The sequence below is a fragment of the Pomacea canaliculata genome, linkage group LG11, assembly GCF_003073045.1.
Source record: "Pomacea canaliculata isolate SZHN2017 linkage group LG11, ASM307304v1, whole genome shotgun sequence".
NCBI classification, from domain to species: Eukaryota; Metazoa; Mollusca; class Gastropoda; order Architaenioglossa; family Ampullariidae; genus Pomacea; species Pomacea canaliculata.
Window position 1 is genome coordinate 10,263,483 of NC_037600.1, and position 20,084 is coordinate 10,283,566.

At 37.4% G+C, this 20,084-nt stretch overlaps 2 protein-coding genes across 5 annotated transcripts; one reads left to right on the forward strand and one right to left on the reverse strand.

Moving 5' to 3' along the window:
- The first annotated feature begins 1,544 nt into the window (after positions 1 to 1,544).
- LOC112575300 lies at positions 1,545 to 9,492 on the forward strand. Of its 4 annotated transcripts, none has more exons than XM_025257054.1 (5): positions 1,545 to 1,692; positions 2,979 to 3,297; positions 3,431 to 3,581; positions 3,852 to 3,940; positions 4,681 to 9,492. In XM_025257054.1, exons 2-5 carry the CDS (start codon positions 2,992 to 2,994, stop codon positions 5,158 to 5,160), a joined length of 1,026 nt encoding a protein of 341 aa, XP_025112839.1. In that variant the 5' UTR covers positions 1,545 to 1,692; positions 2,979 to 2,991; the 3' UTR covers positions 5,161 to 9,492. The 4 variants fall into 4 exon arrangements, with proteins under 4 accessions (XP_025112839.1, XP_025112838.1, XP_025112840.1 ...); XM_025257053.1 differs by having other exon boundaries at positions 1,550 to 1,683; XM_025257055.1 differs by lacking the exon at positions 1,545 to 1,692 and adding an exon at positions 1,811 to 2,105.
- A 635-nt stretch (positions 9,493 to 10,127) lies between these two features.
- On the reverse strand, positions 10,128 to 20,036 carry LOC112575299 (ubiquitin-associated domain-containing protein 1-like). Its single transcript, XM_025257052.1, has 10 exons — positions 19,639 to 20,036; positions 19,404 to 19,462; positions 19,047 to 19,154; positions 18,466 to 18,568; positions 17,983 to 18,094; positions 16,580 to 16,691; positions 15,972 to 16,115; positions 15,438 to 15,524; positions 13,480 to 13,618; positions 10,128 to 12,856 (listed from the first exon to the last, which is right to left on the reverse strand). Exons 1-10 carry the CDS (start codon positions 19,892 to 19,894, stop codon positions 12,747 to 12,749), a joined length of 1,230 nt encoding a protein of 409 aa, XP_025112837.1. The 5' UTR covers positions 19,895 to 20,036; the 3' UTR covers positions 10,128 to 12,746.
- Positions 20,037 to 20,084: the final 48 nt, after the last annotated feature.

Sequence of the window (20,084 nt, forward strand, 5' to 3'; positions counted from 1 at the left end):
CAGTTGTAAAATTTATTACTCAACATGATTTGCCAGCTTCTTCTATGAACTTTTTCGAAGATTTTGTGAATTAACAGATCACCAGGAAATGTCGTTGTCTTCAACTATTTCATCACCAGATACACCCACTGAGCTTGCCTTTTAAGACCTGAGTAGAATTAATTTTTAAAAATGTTAACAAAATTATTAATGGAGTAAAGATATATATATACCTATTTCCTTTGACTCCATGGAATATCTTCGGTAATCATATATGCGGTGTGTGTGAGACAGAGAGTATCCCGCTTTATATACAAGTAAGTATTGTGTGAAAGAGAAGTCACAGTTACGAGAATCATATACTGTACTCGGTGGATTGGTTGTAACCACTTTTCTCCTGTCTACCATCTCATCACCTATGTAAGTCGTAATAAACAAGTAAAAAGACAACCGCATCTTCTCTCAAGACGACATGTCTCCTCTTCTCCGGTTCTGGCTGTGCAAACTAATGCCCTGAACGCATAATCTAACTGGTTTGCAGTTTTCTTTCCTTAAAGAATAAATGCAATGATGCACAAACTATTTTTTCCCGAATCCGAAGTCGAACACATCAGCCGCTCCGATACCCGTTAGCGCAAGGTTATTTCCCTTGTTGACTCAGCTATGGAGTGAGTTATCTGACTTTGTAGAGTTTGGGGAAGGTAAGGCAGTCAGGTGAGGAGATCTACTAACAATTCACGTTGCTTTCTGCATCTTTTGTCTATCTACAGTATCCATTTCGCATCAGTGTTTGTGCGTGCTGAAGGGGGAAAAGATCCAGCACCGTGTGCGTGTTGGTTGCTAGGTAACTTGTTTATCAAACAATGTGTTAACTGTTCGTCAAAGCCGGAAATGAACAAATCGCTTCGTTGGTCTTATTGTTAGTGCTGGAGCGCGTGGGTTTTGTCGTTCAACTGAGGACAAGTCCTGACATTTCTAAAAGTACTTAAAAAAGCACTTTGGTCGGTTCTGTCGGCATGTTTAGCGGTCCTTTTGTTTCTCTCCCAGTCCAGCAAATTCTAAACACAACTTTAGATGCGGCAAAATGAAGTGGTATTTGTGTTGTAGGAAGTGATGTTGGTGCTTGTAATCAACATTTCTAATACTGGTCACCTTCAAACTGAAAGGCTATTCAGCACTGTTGAGGTTGTGACAGCTGAATGAAATCAGACTGTGGTGGTGGTAGTGATATTGTGGTCACAGAAATTGTGGTCTTGTGCAAGACATAGAACAGACCATCACCAGTTTAGACAAACTTTCTTATTTCTATATAAAAAAAAATTTTCTGCCACCAGATGTCATCAAAAGGATTTACCTATTTCTCTGTATGCATGTTCTTCATCTGACGACCGTGTGTTGACCAATATCGGTTTCGCGACAACATTGGCTCAATGCTGGTCTCAACTCATTTGTGACCAAGGCGACCTCACACCGTGTGTTTAAGGAACGATTTCAGGAATGCAGTTTAGGTGCGTATGTGAGTTTATGTCGTTAAAGTAAAAAGTGTGAAATTATAAATAAACATTGGTCAAGGGGAGTTCACTCTCGCGAAATAAAAAAACGCAGACGACACTGGCCGACATGACAGTCGAAGGAAGCCGACGTGTGCATACAGAAAGAAGCTCAGAAGTCAGCGATTAAGAAGTAATTCCTTGCCTGGCCAAGGTAACATTGGTAAAACTATTATTTATTTATTTTATTCTGTTTTTGTGTTTTAGTTTTGGCTTTTAAATCTGTGAATAGATAAGACGTAGTTGGCTAAGTTAGCTAGTGCGTGAAATCTGAGCAGTTTAGTGGATCACGAACGAGAAGGAAATTGTTTAGAGAATTAATAAAGATGAATGAAGAATTATTTAGGGGGAGGAATAAGGAGCTGCTGCAGCCCAGGCGTGCAGGATGTTGGCGATATGCACTGAAACTGTCTGAGGTGATCAACGGTAGATCTAGGATTTTCTACCCCATTCAATCTGCTGCTCCCGTATGACGTCATAGAAACTATTCTTAGTAACGCATATGGCAACAGCAAACGAATGGGAATCCCGTCCAAAGAGGCCAAAGAACAAAGCTTCAATCTCTGTGGGCTAGAGGTAGAATGTGCACCCGGCTCTACAAATTAATTATGGTTTGTGAAAATGAAAAGAATGAAGAAGAAATACTTTAGAGTTCTGCATCGAAGAATTACAATCTTCCCACAAAGCATTAAGAGTGCGTTTTTAAAAGAAAAGAAGGATACAAGACATGCTTCCCTTCTTCGTTTGGTTTCTGAAGTTGAAAGGGGTTAATTTTCAATCGATGTGTGGTATTTAAAATACATTTCTATCACGGCCATTAACGTGTTTAACAAGGGACACTATTTCAACCTCTAAAATAACAGTTTCTCTTTTCAGTATTTGTTTTCGTATTGGTATAGTCATTCTTCGTGTATGTCTTTCTTGGCTTTTTCCTGTCACGAGATCTTTACTTGAGAGTGAGTGAAAGCTCTGGTATAAGAAACTGAATGTATTGTGGGGTTTGGCACGACACGTGATGTAACTTAGTTCACGGCAGTTATTGCAGATCAAAGTCGGAAATGCAGGTACGCGTGTGCCGTTGAAATCCTTTTAATCATGTGTACTGTAGTCTCTCTGCTGGCCATTCCTGGCACGTTGACAAACCACTTGAGTTCTCGGCAGTACCATTCTTAAGTGCGATGACCTTCTAGTGGCCCTTCACTCGTAAAATCTCTGCCTTACCTGCCACGAAACAGAAAAGGTAGTCATATTGTTAGTGATTGTAGTAGGTATGCTTATGATTGTGATAAACACGGATTGCTTTAAGAGTGATCAAGAATTTTCCAACTGCTGTCGTAGTGTTTGTGGCAAGAAAACAAATTTGGAGCTACTGATGATGTTTATCACACGAACTAAGAAACACCTCACGTCTCTCTAATTTTCTCTCTTTGCTTTTATTTTTTATCCAAGACCTGTAGTCGCGATGATCTCCGGATTCCTCTTAGCGGCTCTTCTTCGTTTGACGTTCGCCTCTGATCTCAATGTGTCGACCAGCAAGTACAGCAGAAGCCACAACGACCTGTACGACGGTCCAGTGCTGGACACCGTTGTCGTGAGGTCCACCTCACACTGTGCCGCAGTGTGCTCACGGAACGACCGTTGTTACGCGTTTGATGTTTGTCCACGAACAGGGTCTCTCAAGCAGGTTGATTGCAGTCTCTTCGGCGACAGCAATTTACAAGCTGGAAACTCTCTAAAACCTGGCACAGAGAAAAAATGCTTCCAAATGGTAAAAGTTAACTTTATTCTCAGTCTTTGTAATCGCGACATGAGCATGGACGTTGTGATATTATGTTTAAAAGAATATTTCCCTTATAATGAATTAAAATAAAGCATTTTTCCCCATCTTGCGCTGGTTCAAGGTGCGACCAGAAGTGGCTAGTAAAACTTCAACCACTTCATCTGTCGGGACTACGGAACCCTTGCGGTGTGAAAATGGCGGAACTCTTGAGAACGGACGGTGTAGATGTGCCATACAATATGGGGGAACAACATGCGAGCGACTCATTAGAGGTAATTAGACTAATTAGAGGTACAGAAAGATCATAATTATTTTTCAAGTAGATACCTTTTTATGTATTTGGTTGTGGGTGGGTAGGTGGAATTAAGTATTATGTGTTCCACATTTCTTCTTTCTTTCCTTTCCGCCACCCACTCGTCAGTTTTCATCCTGCATCCATTTATTTATTGTTTCTTTTCCTCTCTTTTTCTCACCTCACCCTCCCACACACTTTCCTGATTACTGATAACCTACTTGTCTACCATCTTTCTTGCTTGTACCAGACTGCACGGAGCCTTATGAGAATGGATACAGAAATTCTTCGACAGTTTCATTACTTATACAACCTGCAGGAACGTCAACACCCTTCTGGGTAAGTAGTGAACAGGAAACAAAGAAAATCGAACACTAAAGAAAATGAGAAAATAAATAAACAACAAAATACAAATGAAAGAAGGAATGCAAACAAAAGAAGACAAGAGAACAAAAGAAAGCCATTGAATAATGTCATAATCTGTGAGGAAATCACCAATACAACGGTAATGCAATTCTTTGTTTAATTTTAAAAGAACTTTTTTATTGTTATAAGATTAAAAATAGTCGGAAATTTGTTGTTTTTCCTGAAATTAGTTTTGGTTTATAGAAATTATTCTTTTATAATTTGAACATGCCCTTTTGGACAAAAGATTGAGCAGTGCAGCTAGCTGCTCATCTAAAGATGAATTGTCAATTGAATGATGATGTAGGTCATCCTTAAGAATGGTCTAGATGAAAGAATTAATTTTGTAAGTTTTCTATGATGTGCAACCTTATCCTTGTCGTGTCCTCTTTGTTATCTTGTAACTAGCACTTGTTTTGTTTATTGTTTTGCTTATTTTATATCTGTGTATAATTGAACATTGGGATTAATTAAGTTACTCATTGTTATTTTCATAAACTAACTGAATGGTGGTAAACTTTCAGTCGGTCCTGAAGTACCGAAATACTAGTTTCAGTAGTGCCTGCTTATATTAAAATATGTTTAACTCTGGTAAATTTTAAAACTTCTTTCCTTGAAATTATTAAATTGAAGTTAGATTTCTTTTCCCTCGCAACATTCCGTACATTCCGCAGATTGTTTGTGTTCTCGATTATGGCGGCCTTGGTTACATTCTTCTACGGAACAGCCTGTCGGCTTCCTTCAACGTGAACTGGGCCACAGCAAGAACTGGGATCGGAGACACCTCGTCAGCGATGACTTTTTTCTCTAACTACTTCATCGGACTCGAGAACCTCCACCACATGCTCAGCCAGGCGGACTACATGGCAAACGTGTATTGCCAGTACGACGGGGATGCTAAAGGATGGGTATATTATAATAACTTTACTGTGGGACCACAGAACTCCTCTTACGCCATGTCGTACCAGTCTACTTTCACCTATTCCACTGACTACCTGGACGATGGCTTCAATTCTCAAGTCCCCATTCTTTTCCACACCATAGATCACGATCCAAACTCTGTTACAAAGGATACCCCGGGTGGTTTAGTTCTAGCTGCACCGGGTACAGTCTTTTTGCCGACTGGTTACATGGCCAGTAAAGGGAGTTCGTAAAATTATGTATTATCTAAATATTGGCGTGACGAGAAAATCCAATTTTACTGTCAATTGATATGAACCAGAATATACGAACATAGCTGCTAATAAATTAGGTGCGGGACAAAAAGATGATAATCTAGAAATTTTTTCTGTTTTGAAAAAAATCCGAAAATTCCATGTCTGCTCATTTCTCCGTTAAGTTTCGAAAGTTCCTCTCTTTCATTTATTTAATTTTTTTTTTAGGGGAAGGGAAGGATAAGTCAGTGCTGAGAAACTTTAGTTGATTTACCAGCTGATACTAATTAGCTCGAAAATTTTGTGTATAGCATTTACCCCACAGCAAATTTTCATGTCACAGGGATTAGCTTAGATTATAAAACGACTCCGTGATGGCGTTTATCTTGCAACTTCCTTTTAAAGGCTAACCCGAGTGTGACTTCTTTCCAAAATAATTGGGCTAGTCAGACACTAATTTGTATAGCTTCAACCCAAAATGAAACTTATTCAGGAGATACAATCCTTTAAACAGTTCTCATCTGGGTTTTAGAAAATGGTCTCGACATTTTTGCGTCGTCAGAAAATTATATTATCAACGCCTGATTAGTAATTTTTATCTCTGTTTCATGGCTGTGGACATAGGCGACCTCAGTAATTAAGTAAGTAAGATCAAGACAAGAGTACTTTTTTCATACAAAATGAACTATTGACTGCGCGTATTTATTCAGAAGGTTTTTTTTTCCTATTAAAAAAATAGTTGGCGACATATTGTATTAATTGTAGCAATTTTAAGCCTAACTTTATCTTGGGCTCTGGCTAGCCTTTACATCCATTTTCTCTCGTGCATCAAATGCTCTCCATCTCCATTTTACGAAATATCAAAACGCCACCATAGCAGAGGTCCTTTTCAAATCACAGCAAATGGTAAGCAAAAGATGCTGTTGACATAACTGGACCTGCTCAGTCGCATTAATATCTCCCTGTTTACTTTTGTCATTTTCAAATCCTTTGTGGTTTGCGGAGTCCCTCGTGCATTTTTCTGCTTTGTCGAAGTCGATTGTTGGTCACGGATAACGGAATGTTCGTCTTCATGGTTTACAGTCCACGTATAGTTTTACACCGCGCGCTTTCGGCAAATATTTGTACGTTAAACACTTCGCCGTTATGTGTGTCCTGTGGTCTTCTTTGTGTGTACACGCATGCGCACAACCTGCCTAAAGATTCATTCGTCGCTTCAGCGAGGTGCCTACACAGTTTATTTTTGCAGTTATGGCAATCTTCTGGATTATGGTGCAGATACCCTATCCTAACCTTCTAAAATGGTTTTAAACGTTCTAGATTATTCTTCGAGTTAATAATTTGTTCTCGAATTTCTGAACATATGTTTTTTAAAACTAGTGAACGATTAGAAAATCACAACTGTATGTTCATACGTGACTAAGGGAAAAAATGTAAATATTTTCTCACATTCTCTTTTCCCTTGTGCTCCTTCTTTCCTTTATCCACTCGTTCATACCTTTTCTCTTTTCTTCTTTATTAGGGAGAATAGGCTACCTCCTTTACAAAACAGTTCCTACTTTTATTCATTACCTCTAAATAAACAATGTTGTATAAGATCCTACTACACTGCTTCTTTTTTAATGTGAAAAAATAAAATATTTGCGAAAGGTTTAAGAGCTCGGTAACTGAAGATTTTTTCAATGTTTGTTGTAAAGTTACAAACGAGAAAATCAAATGCACTAATTGTACAGTCTGGCATGATTGTTACCTTCACTCTCACTTGGAACTTTTCTGAAAAAGAAGCTAGAATAATGCTGTCTCTGGTATCTGATAGCAGAAGCCATGGAGAAGGTAGCTCTTTAACTGCTGCCTTTGCGGACCTCTTCATATGTGTCATAATTTACAGATTCTGAAGACCGCTACTTAGCCTTAAAAGTGAAAAAATGCATACATCAGTGTTTGTTGTACTTTAAATTTTAGGATAATTTAAGTGTATGTAACTACTCAGTCTCAAAAACATTAAGTTGGCAGATGGGGAAGAAGAGAGAGACTGTCAGCAGTGTCACTTAAAAACACATTGTTTATTAACCATGCACTGCTTTTGACTGTAGCCGTATTGTATTATTAGGGTTAGAGCTACTCTCTGGTGGCTTCCTAGTTTTCGACTTGGGTGTTTCAGTGGTCTTTTTTTGGGGTATAAAATCCGTGGGTAGACTCGTCTCTTCCAATCCGTCATCTCCCTTACACGCTCTCTCTCTCTCTCTCGAGCACGCATGCAATCACACACACACAGAAAAGAAATCGGGAAATAACTTTACCAAAGGACAACAATGTTCCCTCTTATCGATTCGTCCCAGCTTTCTCTCCTTCCTCTTCTGACATGGTATCTCTACATCACAAAAGCAAATGCAACGGAATGCGTTTTTTTTTAAAGAAATATTTGCTGAGAGCTGTTTTCTATTGACACACTTCACCATGATAGGACATCCAGCCAGGGCAAGCGAGTCTGTAATAACAGAGGTGTTACATTGCCTTGACAACAGCATTTGGCGTGCATCCGTCATAACAAAACTTACATTACCTTGACCACAGTCTTTGACATCCTTAGGTCAAAGCTTATAGTATTGCCATGACAACAGGATTTGACATTCTGCTCGTATCTTGTCATTGCACGTCCCTCATTTTCTTTTTCTGATTCATGTACGTCGAGTTCTTTGTTCATTTTTTCTTTCTTAGCACAGGCATTCGGATTATATTCAACATTTCTTCCCTGAGTGCATAATAGTCATATTACCTTTACCTCCAGTGTATGTTTGTATCGATACACCGTTTCTGAATTTCATTTACACGTACATTTTCATTTAGTTGGGTCCCCCTCCCCCTGCGTCTTTTAACTATCAGTTGTAGCATTAGTGCTTTGTCTTTATAATCATCAATGCGTGCTTTTTCAAGTTTTGAAAACATGTATACCTATTTTGCAAAAGAATAAAAGCTCTTTTATACCATTTTGATGTATGTAAAATGCTTCAATTTCTGCATCGTGTGCAATCCCCTACGCGGTCATTAAAAACTTCGGGCTCGAACGCACACACTAAATCCAAAGCATCTCCTTGTTTGTATTTCCTGCTGTGGCCATTCTTTACCTTGTGAATCTAATGTTCATATGGGCTGTGACATTACGGTGAAAACATTATCACATGTCGCTGGAATTTACCAACATCCCGGTGGTGGAATCGATCTCTTGATTGCGCGGAGCCAAAACTGGTGACGTCATTTCCCGTGACCCTCTGTCAACCTTTAAACGGGCAAACCAAACGATGATAAAACAGAATGTGTATTCACATCGGCCGTCTTATCTTTTAGGAACTTTTAACCTTGCATCTAAATCGGATCTTGTCCGATTTGCACGTGCAACTTGTTCAGCAAATGACAGGAGTGAGTGAATGCACAGCGTTGGATATCCTCTCTGGTCGCGTGTTGGGCAACACAGCTTTATTTTCCTTTTTTGTAAAAAGTCGTTTAGGGACGATATTCGAAATCTATTGAACATTTTTGTTCTAAAACAGGAGAGTGGTTAAAAACTATACAGACTTGCTGCAACATTGTGGCAGTCGTAAACGCAGTCATCTAGTTTATGTTTACTCTGGTTACTTCTATTTCCAAGACCTTGCTTCTAATAAAGTAATTTAAATTCTTTTAGGGCACTTGCGACTCCTTGTCCACTTGAGCCACATCTTTAGAAAGCTACTTTTTTTAAAAAATTTCATTCTTATTACAAAGAAGAAAAAAGATTAAAAACTGAAAAAATCATCCAAATACAAGTACCACTCTATAGCTTATTTATTTATTTGATGTAAACTATTTGTTAATCTTGATTACATCTTAGCATATTTAATTTGAAAGCTCGAGGTTTTGTTAAAGAACGTCAAAAAGCAACTGTGGCCTCTGGTCAAGATGAGTTGCCATGCTCTGCACGCCCGTTACTGGATTAAGACACAAGTAAACTGTGTCTTCAACTGTGGATGGAAACATACACTATTATTAAGGTCACTAGCTGTCTCTCTCCATGCTTTTTCTGGTGAAGGGTTGGGAAGACTGAATAACGCTGATCATTCCGTTTGCAAATACTGTTGTATAGAAGACTAAATGCAATCAAGATAGAACTAGAGGTCAAATACATTTACTATGAAACCAATGCATAGAAGAAAAGCGGAATTAATTCTTCATAACCTGTTGATCTCAAAATTATCCTTTCAACGCAACAGAAAATGGTGAAAGCAACTAGTTCCTGTTTTCTTAAAAAGCCGCCAGCAACAAGATAAATTTCAGAAATGTTTGTGTGAGCCAAAAATAAAGAGGAAAAGTATTTTAAAAATTGTAAAAGAAAATAATATAAACACTCCTTATGCTTGCAGGCGCATGCATGTGCACACGCACACTCACATATAAAGAGAAACAAAAATGTAAAAAGTCAAATCAACGTGTGCTTCATCACAATGAAGGGATAATAAATACTATATTATGACAACTATATTCATGCATACTAATCTATTCACTAAACAACAAAAACCAGCAACCTAACCGTGAAAGATACCTAGAATAAAAATAATGCAAATCATTCAATCAAACTGCTCTTTCCCTAAACACGTTACTCAAATAGTATAATTTAAAGAAAGATCTTGTTTCACTGAACCTAATTGAGAAATGTGTCCCATATTTTGCAGGTATATTTCATTCTTTAACAAAAAAACAGTTTGCTACTGAACTTCAATACAAGACACTTATGCACTACACATGTAATTTATCCAAAATTCAAGATTTTCAATTTACTTATTTCTGAAGAGTGTGGGATGGTGGATAAATGATTTTTGTTTTCGTTCAGTGGAGTGGAGGAAGCTGTAGGTGGTCATGGGGCATGCTGGAGCATATTTCTACCAGATCATAGTTCAGCATCAATAAAGTAAGAAACACTTTTTTTTTAAAAAAAAAACTTTTGCTGTGACCTACTGGAAACACGTTCTGCCAACTGTTGTCTAAAACAAAACTGTAGTTTAAATAGCATACACTTTACCCTAAGCTTGACAGTTTTTAAACTCTTCTGTACGAGCTTGAAGGTTTCCTTTATCTGTTTTATTCATGACAGCCAAAACGCCTGATAGGAATGGCACTCTTGAATATAAACACTTTTTTACAAATCATTTCTAAAGATATAACCAATAAACAACAAAGTCAAGAAAGCAGGGGTTTGTATTTTTTCTTTTGAAAGATCAAGGTTGGGAGTGATTTATAGTGAAGGGACTGGTCAAAGATCTCAAGAACAGCCCTCTCCTTTCATGCCGGCTTCATATAATAATCCTGTGTACCCATGCATAACAGTGTAATCGGTCAATTCAAACATGATCCATAACTGATTTGTTCTTACCCAAGAGTCAATTCAACCACAGCCTGAGCTGATTCAACCAATAGCCTAAATAACTTCGGTGCATGTTGTATGTAAGCAAAACTACATTTTTTAAATGCAAATTAGTCATGTGATGCATGTAGATTAGCCACTATTGTCATCATGGATATATATATAAGCAAGGAGAAAATAGATTCCTGCTTAGTTTAATTTATCCAAAAGCAGAGCAGTCAGCATGGCAAAGCCATATCACTCATAGCCACAAAGCAGGCCTGGAGAGCGCAACTACAGTTTGTAAAACTACACAACATATCTTAAATCGGCATGTGTCTGTGTGAAATAGAGGCCACCAGTGTATCATCCAATATTTTTTAAAAATGCAGGGCATACTGAACTATATTCACATGAAAGCTACATATATTGTTTTACAAAACATTACTTCTTCAAGGCAATATTTCCACAAGCACATAAACAATGAAAGACCGAAGTTAACGAGCAATGATAAAGTAGACCACATTAAAATTTCCTTATTTTGTGGCCAAATCACATGGATTATGATGGTGTGGTTGAATTAACTAGGGGCCATGGTTGAATCGGCAACTGACTGAATCAAATGTACCCCCACCAACCCTGCTGCATCTCAAGGAGCAGGTAACATCTAAAGTGGCCATTACACTCACTGCCTGCTGTGACTGTATTAGCCTTCGTTACACACTCAGCTCCCAACCAGTGTGTGCAAGCATGCTTTTTCCTGTGCAAATTCATGTGTGAATAAAGCCTTTTTATCAAATCTAACATATTCTAATGAGTCTGTTTTCCTTTAACTCAACCTCTTCTTCATCATGACACTGACACTGTGTTCTGTTATTAATGATCAAAAGTCACTTGCTGCCTATTCACATGAACTGTGTGATTTGAAAAAAAAATTTTTTTCAATGCATGCACTTGAAGCAGCCTATACCAATACATACTTTTGATATGGGTTACAGTTACTTTTTCAGCCAAGAGGTAACAGTGAAACAGAAAGTACAAATTAGGAACAACAGACTCAGAAGAATTACTAACATTCAACAATAAATTTAAAAAACAATTGGCAGCAACTATAAGTAACATCATAGCCATCATAAGACAACCAATCTTAAAGACAAAATAACTTTTGAAAATCCCAGGCAAGAGAGATTAAACCAATGACACATAAAACCAAGAGCCACTCTTATCATAACAATACTTATCTGATACATGGCGATCTTTTTAAGGCAGTCCAGTTTGTTCTAAACAAAAATATTCTCATATGACAGAAACACAGAGCAAGATCACACTGGTGGTCTTGAAACTTCTTTTAAAAGTCAGTAAATTGCTTTCTTTTGATGCATCAGAAATTCGGATGTAGCCTTGAAGCATAAATTTGATTTCCTGCCTTGTCATTTCCACTCACCCACCTGGTGTCCTTTCTCCCTCTCTCACTTTCTCACACACACACCCCATACTCACATACAACAGACATAAACTAGCATGTTTCACCTAAAATTACAAGTGCACAGAAACAAAATGCTTCAAACCAACAAAATTCATCGAGATCTGGCTCTTATCTAATAATAATAATAATGATGATGTCAAAAATTATTAAAAATTGCACGCTCTAAAACAAAAAGAAAAATAACCAACCAACCAAGCAATCCTGTATTAGCAAAAGCTCCAGGAAAAACACCCCCCAAAAATCTTAGATTTGCTGTACTGTGTATTGTGAAAAGAGTTCCCCCTAAGTGAATCTGCAATCTATGCTGGCACATTTTGGGCACATGCAGCATTAGTAAAACCTCAGTAAAACCACTGCACTTAGCCTGTACTGCATACACTTAGCTTGCTATTCCAGAGACTGCATGTCTCAGCAGCAAAATGGTCTGCAGTTTATGATAAGCAGACTGCCAACCACAGCATTGCACTTTGCACGAACAGAATTCCATTAGAAGAGAAACAAGAAAAAGGACAAAGGCAATGAACTACAGTCACTAGACATCATCTTGGCTCCTGAGGCGGTGATGACTTAGATGAGGTGCAAGCACGAGAGTTAGCCTGTGAAGAGGGTGCTGGTGGCGAACTGCTGGATGTTCCTGTTGAGGTGGTTGGGGATGATGCTAAGGTCAATGATGCTGCAGGAGAGGCCACAGGAGGTGGGTCTGTGGTTGTAGAAATCTGATTTCCATCAAGTCCGCATCTGATAAATGCGTGAAACTTGCATAAGAATGGGTCCTGTCTCGGGGTCATTCAACCACTGGCTAGCAGCCAAAGGGTTTTCCAGCATCTGCAAGAAAGCTACAAATCCATGCACAGGACACACACACACACACATGCATGCGCGCGCACACACACCCAACAGTCTTAAGCTTTCAGTTTTTCATCTGATACTACTAGCCTTTAAACTAAGTTATAAGGCGGGGAAGGAGCAGCTGCAAATGGGAAAACAACCAACTAAGTTGATTTCCATAGAAATGACATCTATAATGTGTTTTTCATGCAGTTTTTCATGATTTTTAAATTTCTGGCAAAGGCTTGCTTAAATGAATCAAACAAGCACAAACATTCTCTACTATGTTAAGCCTTGTTTCAAATATTTTTAATTATAACATATATGATTGTGTATCAATTTTTAATCGTCATGTATGCTTTTGCGAATAAGTAGGTGTAACCCAAATCTGTAATATACAATTAACCAACAGAAAATAAAGACACAAACAAGCACCACAAAACTAATAGAATCTGCCCACCACAAGTGAACCCCATTAAACACCTTTGGGCACAACCTAGAGGATCGGTGCATTTATGCTAAGCCTGAAAAGTTACAAAAGGTCACAAATCTACATGAAAAAAAATGTTGAGATGTTAAGAGGGCCTTATAACTTTCATAGAATATCTCTGCAAAACCAAGTCTGTAGTACCTAGCAAGCATCTTGGATTGTTAAGACCCAGCTGTACAGTGGGGTTTTGCATGATGGCCTGGTACACAGGAGATGAGGGATCAAGGCCTTCTTCCACCATTGCAGATTGCTCCTTCCGATCACCAAGCAGCCAGTCACACTAGAAAGATATATTTAAAAAAACATCTATGATTTTACTACAAAATTTAATATTTGTCCCAAATCAAATTTAATGATGACAACATAGTTTTATTACTGTGCACCTGTAGCTTCCTAACTACCTAAGCTAAGAATCTAGTGTAATTAGTGGTATGTTTCATATGACAAAAAAAGATTCATTTTCTGTAAGTTTGCTGTCAGCTAGGTATTTAAACTATTGGTTGTTTTGTTGGTTGGTTTATTTAGTGGGAAAGTGCTTCAACCTTGTGACACTTTTGCACTATCGAGGGAGAGGGAGGGGAAGAAACTGGAGAAAAACCCCCGACTCCCAGCCCTGTGGAGAGGTGTCACATAGAGTATACAGAAACAAGTTATGAACCCCGAGCTGCTCACTGCAGTGTTGACAAGAGAGTGTTTTAACCACTACCCTACTGGATGCCACCAATATTTAAATTGTGCTCAAGTGGTTCTCAATCACCTAGCTACAATTTTCTGAAAGACAGGTGGAGTATATGATAGAATCAGTCTTACAGAGGTTTCAGCTAAGTGTTAAATCATTCTAGGAGGGACTAACTTGTTTGAATTGACATATTTCTCCTACAAAAATTGAGCTGCTGATAATCATCAAAAACATTCTTACTACTAAATGAGCAAAGGGGCACAGCTTCATTATTTTTGGAAGGAAAAGACTTTTATGAATTACTTCCCTTTGACCATAGGCTCAGTCCTCCAGTGTTCTTTCCTCGAGTACCTGCTATGCATTCACCACTTACTTTAAGGAAATCATCCTTTATGTACAATTGGAAAGCCTTTTATGCAAGCAGAAACATATTTTAATGATTTAAACTATAATAATGAAGATAAACATTTGAGAGACAATGAACGGATTCATAAGATGACACTTAACTTTTAAGTCTGAGACAGACAAATATGTCCTGCTCCATTAGCAACTATTAAGACCAGGCTGCCCACCCATGTCCATCATATTAAATAATTTTTTTAAACTACAAAATTGTGTAAAAAGAAGGGAGGAAATGCAGTCATTTAGTTTGATGAATCCTATTAGAAAAGAGTTACATCCCTTAACATAGGAATAGATGACAAAAACTATGACATGACAGTTTTCCTCATTTTTGAGAATATTTCTAACAACAAAGTTGGTTTTTTTATCCTCATGTTTCATTATTTCTACTCGAGATGTAACCACTAAAATATACTGAATCCAGGACTAAATATTACAGTGATCATCAACTGTGTGTAAACTTGTATCAAAATTTTGGAAAATACTCATATACCTAATTTCCTTGGGTTTCACTAGGAAGCACAAATTCAGAATGGAATTTGATAGAACAGTTTCATTCTCTGAACTTTAACTGTAATTCTACCTTCCTGACAGAGCTGGCTGGCATGCAATAATACAGCTTTAGTTGCTGGCTCGTAAAACACCAATAGCCCTTCTTCCCATCCTGACATTAAGTTTATATGATTTTTGAAAATGCTTCATATTCATGCATACCTGGGGAATCAGAATGATAGGTCAAGGCCCTAATCTAAAGTGGTAAAAGACCTCAGACTGGGAAGTACACTGAATGTCATGTTGTGATTAAACAACTTTTCAAAAATATTACTTCTGATATCTTTGCTCCATGTTTTTATCTTTTATAGTTCTTCCGTAACTTCTTTTTCAAATGTAGAAATTTGTTAGTTTTTAAATGTAAAAACTAAGCCCAAAGGTTTTCCTACAATGACTTTAAACACTAACCATCAAAAAGAAGGGGTGGGGGAGTAAGTGAGAGATGCAAACTTTCAAAGTGGCTTACTGCTGCATCTTGGTCATTACGAAACATACGCAAAGACTGCAGTGCTTCATTTTCTTCAAATCCCATCTCCAGGAGCCGCTTCAGTGCCTGTGCAGACCAGTTGAACAACAGTGCAATAATATATCTAGTCCATACCTCATTTAAAGCTTCTGACACCAAACTCGTCTAAGCTCACTTTATTACTGATTTATCTTTAAGTGCTAAGAAACACCAACCTTCAACCCTCATCCTTCTATTTAAAAAAAAAACAAACCAAAACTGCTATGTAAACTTTTAAAAATGTTTTATTTGACAGCAATAAATAATTAATTTTTATTTTTAAATTTAAATTGTGTAGAAGTTCCTACAAGTCAAGGTCAGGCTGCTATCTAATGATCTATCTGCCAGGAGACTCTTGTCAGGGCAGTCCAGCGATGTAACAGCAAAATACTTGTAATCAATGCCATTTATGACCATGCTGAGTTTGCACTCAGATGATGGCTTGGCCATTAACACAAATCCTTACATGTCTCCTGCCTCTCAACAGCGACTCACCTTAGGATTAGGATGAAACTCTCGCTTTCGTAAGGCACGAATGGTGTCTAGGATGCTGGTGTAGCGTGGGAGACCCCCTTCAGAACCAGCATCTATAGGCTCACCTCCTGTCTGCAGCAAACCACCCTCCGCACCTTGAAGTTCCTGAAGCATAGCAAAACTAAAAGCAGTAAAATAGCAGTATTTTTGGCTTAGCAACCCAAATGTTATAAAGTCACATTAGAGATTTCTTCTTTTTAAATATAGGTGTAATAAGAGAATACAAAAAGACGAGAAATGAAAAACTATTACAAATGAAAAACTATTACAAATCCAATCTATACAGTTTTTTTCAAAGTGTATCTGAGAATGTGACCTATTTCACTAAGCAAGTTAACTTGCTTCACTCACGACAGGATTTCTATATCACACTAGCCCCTAGCAACATTTTCTGATCTGGCCTACATTGCTGACAGATGCAAGATGATTTTAGCAATGACATGATCTTTCCCCCAAAATCCCCCTCAAAAAAAAATAATTAAAAACTGAATATTTCTATATTTTTCTTCATTCTCTGAAGGAAATATGGAAAGTTATACACTCATTATATTGTTACCAAAATCACATACCCTGTCTTGACTAGATGAAGTGATTGGTTCCTCTAACTCTGGAAGAGGCATGTCAACATCGGATTCATTTTCATTCTGAAATAACCATTCCATTGCTGCCATCACTGCCATTCTGAAAAATAAGCACAACAGGAGCAGTTTGAAGATCGGGTCAGTAAAGGTCCCATTTTTTTCAATTCCTTCTATCTGCTGGTTTGGTATTTCATGTTTTGAATTCTGTGGCTTCTTTCAACTGGGCACATTCCATACATTGGTACACGGTTTTTCAAATACTATGCCTAGATAACTATGACCAAATTAAACTGACATTAGTTTAAAAAGAATAGTTATTCTTCTTATATATCTATATTAAGGGAGCCAAGACTTTTCTTTATTTCTGTCATAAAATGGGCAATGAGAACTAATTCAAAAAGTTCTCAAGATTTTAAAATATTAATTGCACTTAACTTTGATGTTGTCTTTACGAGTTTCATATATATAGAGATAAAATATTTGTGTTCCCATGCATGCCTCAAACACTAACAGAATAAATCACTTATTCCATTTCTCATTATTTCAAAAACAGGCCAATTGATTGGTTGCTGGAGTTTTATGCAGTGTCAGTATCCAAGGGTATATCCCGACAGGAGACAGTTTTATTACAAGGTAAGTTTGAAAACCAAGAGCCTTACGTGATACAATACTACCACCACTAAAACCAACAAAAGAAATAAGGACAAAATAAAAGGGTAAATAATATTTTAAAAAGTGTGTCATGGCCAAAAAGGTCACTACCAAACCAAAGGTTGTAAATAAAACCAAAAACTTAAATCTGATGGTAAAGCCCTACCAACTTTGAAAATAATAAAAAAAAAATCAGCTGGGATGGACCTTCAAAAAACAAAAAGCTAGCCGTTAAAAATGTTAAAAACTGCTGGCAGACCCTCTGGAACCCAGGACAAATGATTAAAACATGTAAAAAAGTAAAGTGTCTCTGACACTATGGACAAACTGGTGGGGGTTCACCTGGTGAAAGGTGGAAATATGTGGCTTAGGGGTGTCCCATTTTAAGTCTACTACTACTTCCTTCGGCCGGACAAAAATGGCCTTGCAGTGGATGGTCAGAAAGACAGGAAATGATTTTATAAAACTTGTTCTGGCCCAAAGTTTCCCAGTGGCAGTCCCATAGGGACTAAACATAGGCATATTTCAAAAACAAGATATACAAAGCTATAAAAGTAGTAAACTAATCAATTTAATTAGTTCAAACATAGTTTGCAAAAATACATTTTAATTAAATCTTTTAGCTTGTGGCAAACTGGAGCGGATTAAATCTTAGTGAATGTATATTCCGATTTAAGACTATGCTTACAAGACAAATGAACTAAAGATAAAATGAAACAGCAGAATGGCAGGCCCCTTACTTGTTAATTACCAGCGCTTTCTTGGCACGAGCCTCTGGGAAACCCATGTCAGTCAACTGTTTGAGTGCAGCATAATCAATTTTGGGTTGCTGCAAAGGTTCACTTAGCATATCTTGCAGCACACACATAGTTCATACGAACACATTTATGCACACATGCAAGAACACACACACACAAATATATATAAATACACACACACCCAGAGGTGCAGACTATTTGATAATAGTGAAATAATATCTTCTAGTAAAACTATGACTTTTGCTTTTAAAAGAGTTATTGGTATAGTGATTGCCATCGTAGGACCTACTTAACAAACTGCCCTTTGTCTCTTGCATGTCAATTTCCACATGCTAGTTAACAATGTATGCAAGTTCAAGGAAATGAATCAAATGTGGTTACTGATGGGAATGATATTGAAGAATCAACATAGCAAAAGATACCATTAGTAAAAGTTTATACAAATATAAATTTTTGCAAACACACCTTCAGCCTGCTTGAAGATCTTGGCAGCTGATGGGTTGAGGCAAAGAATTCTTTGAGAAGCTTCTATAAGAGAAATAAGGATTCGACGCAGCTCTGTCTGAAACTGAGCACCAATGGAAAAAGTGGCTCATTTACTAATTTATTGACACAACCATGTTTATATGGTAAGATTAAAATCATATGAATGACCAGGCAAAACTGAAGAATGAGGGGAGGGGTAAAAAACGAGTGACACGAAGAAGTCTTAACATGCTAGATCTGGGCTATTTACTGCTTAATTTTAACTGTTATTGCTTTAATAAGCAATGACTACATGCCACATAACAATTTTAGTCAATAGATGGACCCAGTGTAATAAAAAGCAGTATCAGAGCATTGTCATATTTTTCTTTTACTCATGAGGTGCCCAGTGCATCTGTGAAGAGATCTTTTAAATAAATCTGCAAGTTATTCACATTTTTTGGTCAGAGAGGAAAATAATACCTGTTAATTCGATTCTTACTTTACTTTAATTACAATGCATCAAAATTCAAGTAAACAGAAACTGCAAAATGAACATATTTATGTAATGCCATATATACATCTACTGAGTTTGTTGGTTCCTCTTCTTTAACACTGTATGGAATTTTGGGAAGGTGTGACGTCAATTTTCGTATTGTGCTGAAGTCTGGAGTTCGTCGATCATCCTTCTGCACAAAAAGAATTTATGAAAGATATCAAAACACAACCAAAAGTCTGTGTGTGTTTTTGAACCTTTCAAAATAGTAGTGAACATTTATACTATCAAAACATCAATAGTATATTTAATACAGTCTAAAACATCAATATTTATTCAAATGTGAAAGTATACTGAAAGTTAAAAATTTTATTATGATAGCGCTGACAGATAGATGACAACATACGGTAGGTGTAAATAAGTATCATTGCCAGTAACTTACGTGTTTCTCTGACCCTTCAAATGCTGGTGGCAAGCGTCTTTTCAGAAGTAGAAGTTCATCTGAAGCAAATCAACAATTTATGATACCTGGAAATATGTAATATGACTGCTTTTTCCCCTTACATTGGTTAGTCACTAAAATAATATGAAAAGATATGAATTTTTATTACATTCGTGTCTTAAAAGCGATAAAAATAGTGTAATCTCTAAAATGTACAAATTCAATGAAATATTACCATTTTCTTTGACGCCCTCTTGAGAAATAGTCATAGATTCACTTAGTGTCTTTGCAAGACGCACATTCACAAGTTTATGATACAAAGAAGTCTTTACACTGTCTCCTGAACGTGAAAAATGTTCCATGGCGACGATCTTAACTTTATCTACAGTCCACTCGCGCTGAAGATCGGTGATAAAGTCTCGACCGTCCCAACTAGTAATTCGGACCTTCATGTCGTGGGGTGGAAACAATTGCGTATCTGTCACCACCATTTAGTGTCCCTACTGCGTAGATCCCCGTAGTTCGAGGAAACTCTGGCACACATTTGCCTACAGCCAAGGTCGGAACAAGTCAAAGTTTACAGGGATAACTTGCCAAAACTTCGACTTTTCAGCCATGTTTGTGTAGCGAGACTCAAGTGCCATCTGCTTCCTGTTGAAGTGATAAGGGGCTTCACTCTTT